Source organism: Enoplosus armatus, chromosome 7 (assembly GCF_043641665.1).
Source record: "Enoplosus armatus isolate fEnoArm2 chromosome 7, fEnoArm2.hap1, whole genome shotgun sequence".
NCBI lineage: Eukaryota > Metazoa > Chordata > Actinopteri > Centrarchiformes > Enoplosidae > Enoplosus > Enoplosus armatus.
Window position 1 is genome coordinate 12,446,536 of NC_092186.1, and position 11,255 is coordinate 12,457,790.

The 11,255-nt window shown below is 39.3% G+C and overlaps 1 protein-coding gene across 1 annotated transcript; it reads left to right on the plus strand.

Moving 5' to 3' along the window:
- Nucleotides 1-674: 674 nt before the first annotated feature.
- lpxn (leupaxin) lies at nt 675-8,768 on the plus strand. The gene is given in 10 exon segments (XM_070908784.1): nt 675-689; nt 691-772; nt 2,156-2,241; nt 2,453-2,520; nt 2,981-3,077; nt 3,389-3,649; nt 3,779-3,952; nt 4,425-4,506; nt 4,625-4,773; nt 7,239-8,768. Coding segments are annotated over 10 exon segments (1,281 nt in total). The 3' UTR covers nt 7,506-8,768.
- Nucleotides 8,769-11,255: the final 2,487 nt, after the last annotated feature.

An 11,255-nucleotide genomic window follows, 5' to 3' on the forward strand; every position in this document is an offset into this window, starting at 1 on the left:
TCTCCAAATTTGCTGTTTCTGATTCTGAATGGGATTCATTTTTCTGATAAACTGAAGCATGATGTGTTCCTTTGTGGGTTGAGATATTTCTCCTACTTCTTATTATCTGGAAACTTCATCACCACAAAGATTAAACTACCAAACAGTATATAAAGTACTTCAAATTAGCTCAACCATAAACATCTACAGCAGTAAAATGCATACACATTAATGCAGAAGTAATATTAATCCAGAAACATCATACATAACAGTGAAACACGGACAGGGACCATTTAACTGCAGAATGAATACTTTTACTTTTGATACTGTAAGTAAATTTTGCTGATAATACTAGGTTTTGAATGCAGGTCTTTTACTTGTAGTGGAGTATTTTCAGTGTCGTATTAGTACTTTTACTTAAGTAAATGATCTGAATACTCCTTCCACCATGTACATAAATATAAAAATGATATATTTTTCATATGCATCAAAGCACAACCAATTCATTATATGGTTGTGTCAGACTTAAACACACTTAACAACTGAGCACAAAAATCAGCTGATATCTCACATGCACTGTTCAGAAACTTCTCTTTCTTCTCTTCACAAGGAAACAGCAACATCTCATACTAACTATAGATAAGTCTTGATTCAGTCACAAAGGAAAACAAACCTGTTTCAGAGGAAGTAACCAGATGAGAAATTGGGCTGGTTACCTTAGTAACTAACCAGCTGCAAAAAACACACACTCACACTCATGTAGTGAGAGCAGGAGGCAACATGGAAGAGCTCGGTAAGACAACTGTTTCTGTCATGTTTTACACTGTTGATCATCCTCAAACTGATAAGTGGACAGATTGTTAGATATGGGATTATTATTGTAATTGTAAAACGTTCAGTGCAAGATGCTATGATTTACAACTGACCTGAAAAATTGATCATAGAATAAGATGGCAGTGCTTTATAGTACGTATCCTGTCACGCACACCAAGTACAGTATACAAGTACACTATATACTGTACTTTTAAATGCAGCTCAGGGTGTATTTATTTGAACAACTCTTTTTTTTTAACTGTGCTGTGACTGTGTCTTCGTTTTGTTTTGCATTTTAATTTCAGTCGTGCTGTTTATTGATTGTAAACTATGCTGCCAGTTCAGCCAGGACTCTTACATTAGATATTATAATCTCAACAGAGTACCATGGTAAAATAAACAAATAAAATCAGAGAAAAGATCTTGATGTACTGATCATCAAAACATACAACCTATGTCTGTCAAAAAGTGCAACAATTTGATTTAATTTCATTATGTTCTAAAAAATAAATGAGAGAATGTGCAGCTTTTACTGAGACATGGACTGATCAGTTGTCAAAGACAAAGTGCTAAAAGCTGAACATTTATAATTTTCTTTTCAACAGCCATGTTGCCTACTTCCCCACAGAGATATTGTTCATACCTATATCTTTCCACTTTCTTAGAGGTTACATCTAAAGGTACATTGTGTGGAGTTGAATTTTGTGTAATATTGTCTTGCAACATTATTATGAGTTTCACTTCTGCAACATGTCTGCATCACTTCCTGAGGAAGCTGACTTGGCATGAAGCAACCTCAAAGTGATCCGCCAGCACCTTGATCAGTGCATTGAGGTGCAGTGTGTCTCACTTCACAGGAAATATTTCACAACACATCTGCTGGTTTAACAGTAAACACCCAGAGAGTACATTACAATCAATGTGTTTTAGTGTGTGTGAATATTGTATATGTATCAGAATCAGAATCAGAAATACTTTATTGATCCCCGGGGGGAAATTGTACAGTACCGGTGCTCCCATTCAAGAGTAAAGTAGCATAATTTAGAACTAAAAGTATGTACAAATATAAAAATACGAAATAGAAAATAAAAATAAAAAATATACACATTTACAGTATTTAAGTGAACAATGAGGTAAGAAAAAAAATATATACAATAACAATGTATATGTATGTATGTATGTGTTGCACTGAAGTGTATGACTATATATCTATTGAACTTAAACATTTAAGAATAAATAGTGAGGTAGTATATGGTGAAGGTGAAGTAGATACAGATTTCCAGTCTGGCATGTATGCATGCCTGTGTATGTGTTTATGTTCATATGTGTGGTTGGAAGATTTATGGCCTGTATCCTGACACAGATTTGCTGTTGGAGGAGCTGGCCCTGAATTCAGCACGTTCAGAGAGTGTTGATGAGAACAGGAGCAATGATCCAGCTGATGGAGAGGTGAAGACAAGAACTACAAACGTACACTGTACCACTGTACTTTCTTAATAATCAACTATTCAGTTGCAGTCTAACCAGAAATGCATTCTCATCCAACCAGTTGACAAGTTAACGTCTGCATTTAGAAATTTAACAAAATGTTTTTCAACAAATCATCCCATCAGATTAATTTGTAATCTGACTCCAGCATATTTTGGTTGCGTGTCCACAGGTGCCAGGAGCAGTTTGTGCTGGACTTACCCAGAAAGGAAAAAGCGCGGTCTGCTCAAATGTCTACAGGTAGACTTTGAGGATCCTGTTGACCCCTGATTCACATTATTATTGTGCAAACTGTGTAGAGGAAACAGGAAACTTCTTGGAATTCATTGCACAGCATGTTGTAATTATAAGGTCTCCACTCTTAAAAGATCTTAATGTAGACAACAATCTCACTAATTTAGGGACTGCCTACTTAATTTCAATGCCAGAAAATTTGACAGATCTCACCCCAGAAATATTGCAAATGAGATCAGATCAGAAGTATTCCCTTTTGCCAATCTCTTTACAGCTTCTGTATAGATTTGTATTATTAGTTCATAACTCCAAATTACACACAGCACCTCAGATTATGTTCAGAGACACAGTTTCCTTCAATATGAATTTGTCCAGTAATCATGTGGTAGTTACAGTTCTTGGAGGTTAATATGAGAATTTGTAATATTACTGTATGCTTTCTAATTTGCTCCTCTTTGGGTTTTAGTGATCTGCCTGTTCCTGTGGCAGCTTCCCCGATCCCTGACTCACCCACTAAGGAGCTGGACTCCATCTTGCAGGATCTGATGGGTCTGGGAGAAGGGGTCAGTACAGTGTCTATTTCAGCATGTTAAAGAAATACTCTATATTTTTCCCTTTTTAATCCATACAAACTGGTGACGAATATGGTAAGAGAGAACGGTGCATGTACAGAAAAGAAACTTTCCAAACATGAGTGAAATTAACCAGGTTTAACAACAGAGGGCAGCATTGTACTGATGTCAACACTGCACAGCCTCAATAAAATATCAGTATAGGAGCATTGTTGAACACTGACCTTAGCTGAACAAAATACATCTATCAAATATATAGCTAAAAACAATAGATATTTGTGCTTATTTGTTTCATCGTTTAGGATCCAGTGTCTTCAATGACCCCACCACCACTTGCACAAAAACAGTCTGTGAAAAGGAAAACAGAAGGTGAGCAACAGGAGAACAAGGAGAGCAGCAGCAACAGCACAGCAGGCTCAGATGCAAAGGCCTCGACCACGAGCAAGAAAACAGATACGATAGATGACCTGCTAGGAGGGCTGAGCTTTGACTTGGAGAAGATTGGCGTACGCACCACAGCCAAGGGCCACTGTGCTTCCTGCAAGAAATGCATTGTGGGAAAGGTACAATAAGCATTATATTATACATCTGAACCCACAGGACAAACGAAGTTGTGGAAAATTCAAACAAGATGAAACACGTAAAAACCTAATCTTGTTCTACTTGCACTTATTTTCTTCCCTCTCCTGTAGATGATCACAGCGCTGGGTGAAGTGTGGCACCCTGAACACTTTGTGTGTGTGGTGTGTGAGACAGAGCTGAGCACCACATCCTTCTTTGAGAGAGAGGGACGGCCGTACTGTGACAAAGACTACCGTCAGCTCTTCTCTCCTCGTTGTGCCTATTGCAAGGGGCCAATTCTGCAGGTGAGAAAGCCAAGTCCTCTTTCTGTGTTCACTGTGTGTGTTAACGATCTAAAAATGGATCATTTTTCAAACTATTCAGATCTGCTTAAAGCACTCATTTGCCTTTGTTTCTTGTTTCACACTCTAATTGGTTCTGTCATATATTTCATCCATATTATTTACACAATAATCCTTTGAAGATTGGATGATGACATACAGTAGTATGTAGTCAATTTTTCTAGATGTATCCCACATGTCATCTTAATAAATAAAGCACAAAACCATATTGGGATCCTGCAGTCTGGGCTTACGCTGCAGACCAAAGTAATTTATCAGAAACTAATGCAACTTCTCCTATTATTCACTTTATGTGGTTCACAATCCTCATTTTTGTGCTTCCTGACATCTGAACATGTGAGATGAGACAGACCTTACTAATCCTTAAGGGAAGTAAAAGCATGATGTAATATTTTATGTCTGGCTGGTTTACCAGAACATCCTGACAGCTCTGGACCAGACCTGGCACCCCGAGCACTTCTTCTGTGCACACTGTGGAGGACGGTTTGGACCTGAAGGTGAGAGGCTTGTGCATTCATTTGTTTCCACTGGAAACCACATCTTCAGCAAACAGCTGGAAATAATTGTATCTATTATCACTCCGATTGAATCTTATGTGTCTTATACCTGTAACAGGTTTCCTAGAAAAGGACGGGAAGCCATATTGCTGCAAGGACTTTTACCACCTCTTCGCTCCCAAGTGCTCAGGCTGTGGGGAGTCAGTGAGGGAGAACTACCTGACTGCAGCCAATGGCACCTGGCATCCAGAGTGCTTCGTCTGCGCAGTGAGCCTCTTACCTCAGACCACACACGCGGCTCTGGCTCGCACACACAAGCCCAGGAATAAATGAGAAAGATACCCACACATTTGCTTTATTTGCAACATTTCGACCACAAGGCTGATGAAAACCTTATGCCTGATGAATACGTTGCGGTTGAAATGATGCAAATAAATCAAGGAAACCATATTCCTCAGTGTGGGTATCTTTTACATTCCCTTCAAATCTACTTCTGTATGCAGCATCTGGTCAAAAACGGTTCAGTGTGCAGCTCTACGTCTGCTTTACTCAGCTATGAGCAATTGTTAAACATAAAATGCTCTCAGTATAGATGTTCTGACATAAGGTAGCAGCTTCAACTTTTCAAATTTTATGGTCCCTAAAGATTCTTGACGGAAAATACAATGCTCATAAACTAGAACATGAAATACATAAAATACATAGCTCTTAAAACCTCTAACAATTACATACATACAATTAGGATGATCAACATCACATAAAACATGGAATACATCCAACTATGACGACCTAACCTAATCATTACTGCAGTTATATCACCATCACAACCAGCAAGTCATCGTTAACACAGAACCTAAACATTGTTTTATATGGAGCAGTCATTTATCAACCAGGTCAGAAGTTTTCCTGGCCCTTGGTAACCTAAATCTGACTCCAGAGGGCAGGAGGCCAAACACTCCATTAGGAGGATGAAGTGGACACTCAAAAGTGGCCGAGCCTTTTTAATCAACCTCCTGCTAAAAATAAATGAGGTAGTTCATCAAATTTTGCACCTTTGATCTTTCTGGCCACTCTCTGGCCCAACAGTAGAGAGATTTCCAAGCCATGAAATGAAAATGAATCCATGAAAAACCCAAAAGTTGAGGTTCCTCTAGAAGCGTAGTCATTGCTGAGCGTTTTTGCAGACTGCAATGGTATTTTAATCAAACATCCGCTGATTATTATTAGAGTCTTTTAGAGATTGTAGTCTGTACGAGAATGTTGTAAAATCATCAGACATATCTGTGGTTTTAGCTACATCATTTTTTAAGAGACAGTTGAGCAAAACAGACCTTTCTTACAGTGGACCTTCTGACTTGTTAAACACAGGTGTTACTAATGTCATTAATGGACTGTTCCATTCTGGTGTTTTGCATGCTGGCGCATTGTCATGGCTCACTGGCACATATAAATGGAACAGAGCCATTGCTAATGTTGAGATTTACACCTGTGTTTTTACTGCTATGACAAGTCAAAATGTCTGCCAGGAGAAACGTAATCAACCACAGGACCATTTACAGCTTCTCTCCACCACAGACCATTTAGTTTATGTTCTAAGTAAGGGATAATACCCGACAAGTCGTTCCAAGATTGTAATGGATGACACGGAGGCTACAACCCCTCGGCGGAGATGGTACTGTCTTTTTTAGCCATGTTAGCAGCATGGCTCTAGGGATGACAATGTCAGTCCACTTTGGTCCAGACTGAAATATCTCAACAACTATGAGATGGATTGCCAAACATTCATGGTCCGCAGAGGATGAATTGTAACAACTTTGACCTCCTGACCTTTTATCTAGCACCGTCATCTGGCCAACATTTAATTTTGTCCAATACTTTGGCTTATGGCCAAATACCTGCAAAACTCTATAAAATACTCTGGGTTGATAACAGAAACGCAGCTGTAACACTGTTTTAGCTTTCTCTTCATAACATATCAAAGGTCCATGTCAGTGATTTTGCAGATTATATACTTGCAGCTGACTATTTTGCAGAGCATACCACAGGGTTACAGATTACCTAGCCTTTGGTTTTCATTTGTTTCTGCAGATTATCAAATTACAGAGATTTGAAATGTATGATGGAGTTAATCCATCACAGTGAACATTAACTTCACATTTTAACACAAGTTAAAAGGTTTCAAAGTCAACTGCCAAACAGCAGCCACTGAACGCATGACGCTATAAAATTCACATTATCCTTTTCATGGCACCCATGTTCCCTTTTTGCTCATCTTATACGTTTGATTAAGCAGCAAGATAGCTTGAGAATGCTTTTTCTGCAGCCGAACTTCAAATATCTGATGTCAGCATGTCCTTGAATACACCATGAAGAGTCAAGTTTTGGAAATAGTCCCTGCTCACACCTATATTTCCATATTTTGATAATCCACTTAGAAAAAACAATGTTCACTGATGACCTATTCCAAAAAGTTTAATTTTCATACAGTACGAAAGCTGGTATGTTTGAGAAAAGGATCAGCGGTAATATTAGTATACATGGAGCTAAATCATGAAATATCACTGATATGGTCCTTTAAAGACAAACACTCATATCCGGATTTTACACTATTATCCTTCTTCCTTCATGTTACCATATCTAACCTTTTTTTTTGTTTCTCTTTATCCTCCCTCCTCTCCTCCATCTTTTCCCACGTCACTTTCCCGATGTTTCTCTTCTGTTCTTATATCCAGGACTGTCTGAAGCCTTTCACTGATGGCTGTTTCATGGAGTTGGACGGTCGGCCCCTCTGCTCCGTGCACTTCCACTCCCGGCAGGGCACTCTGTGCGGTAGCTGCAGCAAGCCCATCACGGGCCGCTGCATCTCTGCTCTCGGCCACAAGTTTCACCCCGAGCACTTTGTGTGTGCCTTCTGTCTGCGCCAGCTCAGCCAAGGCTTCGTCAAGGAGCAGAAAGGGAAGCCATACTGCTCGGCTTGCTTTGACAAACTCTTTGTGTGAGACATACAGTACATAATGTACAAATAATGCAACAGAGACCAATCAAATGCTGCATCACTGTCATTGTTGAGATCATAATTTCCCCATACTATGAATGATAAATTAAAATGAGGCAACTATACTATGCTACATTAGAACACATTACATTAAGACTGTATTTGCATAGGCACAGATGAGCAATAAACATGTCACTTTTTCAATAACTGAGGTACCTGACATTTTAAGTAGTTTTGGAAACTAATATGAATTACAAATTAAGAATGTGTAACATGAATTGTGACATAAATTATTCATAGATTATGTAAAAATATCAAGGGAAAATGCTAACTTTGTAACCTAATTAGAGACATGGCTGTAAAACACAAGGAAAACCCCCATTTCCCACGATAAACAACGTCGAAGAAACTTTTTACATATGTGAGCTTTGGATGCTTCTAAAATGTGTGTTGCTGACACTTGAGTTAAATTATATGGGATTTCATATATCATGATCACATAAAATGTATAAATGGAGAAAGAAAAACACTGAGGTGCAGTTTTAATCTGTGGTTTCCATTAAGCTATCCTCAGTTTGCCATAAGACTTGGCAGTCTGGAGACACTCCCTGGCAGTACGGAGCAGTTCCTCAAGGGGCTTGTCTATGTGGCCTGATAGCTTGTATTGGCAGTGGCTGGCATGGAATCAGCGTGCCAACCTGAGTTTCCTCTTACTGTGACTTACCATTTGGCCCCTGGCATGCGCTGGATTCAAACAGCCTCTTCATTCTCCACACAGGCTCCTTTATAGGCGCCTATGGAAGATTAATGAAGGTGGTGAGGTGAACAAAGGCGGTTTCAGAGGGAGCTCCTTCACATCACTGCATCTCTTCAGCAGCTCACTTTGACTGTTGAGGGATGAATCAGCCACAAAATGTTTTAGAGTAAATTCATTTTTGGTGATGTACAGAGCATGCAGTGCCATGTCTGACAGTTTTTTTTGTTCACTCCCACTGATAACTGATGGTGTGGATGATATGTCAAGGTGAGATATTTGCAGCACAGAAGAAATGTTTTATCTTATCTATAGTACTAAAAATAGAAATCAGTGGAAGGTAGGAAATGAATAATTAAGCTATGGTATAGGACGTCTCTAACTGAAGTAAATGAGGGTGATTGAGGGATAGTGGGTACAGCAGAAAAGTACATTAAACCACTTCATTCATATTTAATGTAAAGCAGTTTTGTAAAGCATTGCACATCACAGAAATACCACTTGAAATAAAAAAAGTCACCAAACTTTTCTCAGTATTCACTCTGTAGAAGTTCAGAATTCTTGCCAATGTCAAACAGCATCTTATCTAACATCATCTTATCTTCAAATCAACACTGGCTACTTTTTGCTGGCCCTGCAGGCAGCTTTCTTCAGCTTTCTTTCAGGCCACTTAGACTTGCTGTGTGAAGTCAGTGTGTGAGTGGGAAAGGAGGTGGGCATTAATCATGCTGTCATCACTGTCAGACCAGGCCTCTCACAGCCTCCACAGAATATGGACCTTGCATCATGGAAGAAGTGTGAATGTATCGTGTTCGGTCAAAGTCTAAGAATGTAAGTGTTTAATGATCTAACGGCCTTGTTCCCAGATTCCTACTGAACTGAAAGACATACTGTAATGTTAATGTGATGTTAAATGTTAAATATGTTTACACCAGAGATATTTTTTAAATGTAATAAAATACAAGAGGAAGTGCTATATATAGATCAGAAACATCAATTTGGATCTGATCTGAGAGCTTAGCATGTGACACAATTAAAAAAAAAATCTCACATTGTCACATGACTTGATGGACGATTATGTTCATTCTAGTATTAAAAATGTTTCTTGCTGCACTGTTCACTGTCACAACTCCATGCTATTATGAGTGAGCTTGCCAAAACTGTGGCAAGACTAGTTTAATGCTCACTTTCCTTCATCAAAGAGACATAAACTAGCGGTTAGCTTGAATTTAGATTAACGAAAAACCTCAAGACGCACATGTGAACACTCACCCTGGCTGTCGAGTGTATTTATTTAGATACAGACAACAGCAAAGCTTTGCAAAGTCTTGAGCAGAAAAGTAGAAAACAAAAATATGATGCATGGAAAGAAATTCTGGCATTAGTAGAAAAAAATATGTGTGTTATCGTATGGCTGAGTGAATAGGGAGGAAAAGGCTTTTCTGGCACGTAGTAAAAATGAGAAAACATGAAATGTGAGCAGGGGTCTTTTTAAAAGGGTGGCGAATAAAGGGCCGTCTGTGGAAAGCGGAGAGAGTGTAACTCAGGTGACATTTACAGCAGTGAAATAGAGTACGAACGGTCTGGGAGCGCACTGGGCCATGATGGCAACGAGAGCTCAATGGGGGAGGGAAAGGGAGTGAGGCATATATTGGGACATAATAGAGACTGGTGATGAAGGAAGCAGGGTGAGGAGGGCAGGGGTTGAGGAGTGTACTTGCAAGAGTTACCCCTGCGTGACACTGAAACCCAACACTTACCTCCTCTCCTGTAAAATGGCTGTGTCCGCTCGGCCACCCCTGATGGGGACGGTAGAGCTGCCTGTCCAGATCTATGCAGCCCCAGTATGGGTTACGCCCGGCTGGTGCTGCCCTGCACTGTAAACCCAGCAGTTCACATCAGCTTTGAACCCATAACTGTCAGATAGGTCTCAGGTATAGACTCACTCATTAATCAGTACATTTGCTTGGAGACACACATCTATGGAAACACCATCTGGAGACAACTCCAGTTGCAAATCAGTCCCGACAATGTGAAATCACAGCTCCAGTAGGTGCAGTAAAACATGGATGGATCACATTACTGTAACATCATTACTAGGCATGTCCATGTATGTACTGATGAACTTAACAGGTCACTGCATCTATTGAAAATATAAGTAAATGCAGGTACATTACTCTGAAATTACCACAGTGCTCTAAAGTGAATCAAATGGCACCTGATTTGGAACAACATTTAATGCAGTGAATCTGTCGCAATTAAAAAAAAAAATATATATATATATATTTTTTTTTAAATGCCTATTATTTTCCAAGACTCATATCTGCTGACAGTATGACAATATTCCCTCAGTGTACTATGATGAACAAGTGCTTCCAAGAAACATCACAGTTCCGTGATCCACACAAAGATGCAACCGGGTGAATGAGAACACGAAGACTTCTAGTTATTCTGTGAAAATGAAACCAGATTCAGAAAAGTACTACACAGTATAATATAGCTCCTTTTAACTTTCTGAATTGACTATATTAGTGTTAGTATTTGATTTTAACTGCCAGCAATGGTGGCTTTGTAGCCATTTTGGCAATGTGTTTTTTGTGAGACTTCTGTAGTTCTCTCTGGCAAGTGGGACATATTTTTGCTGTAATTCCTGATATCTCCAAGACGGAATTACTTGACTCGGTTGCCCGTAATTGTGGATTGTAGAACGACCTGAACTCGGCATAAGCACCTGTCATTTCCTACATCTATCATACTACTAACTGTGACTTGAACGACCATAACATCAAACTCTTATGTGAAGAACTAAAGTCGTCTGAACTCAAAAGAGTTTCTGTGTCCATCGTTATTGACTGGCTAAACAAGTACATGCAAATTTGAGTGCTCCACAAAGGTGAGCTGGTAAACCTACAGGGTCTGTTTAAAGGGCACAGTCTTCAGTGAAATAGAGTGTTTCTGTGCAAGAGTTCAAATGAATGTGTTTTTAACAGCAAAGGAAAA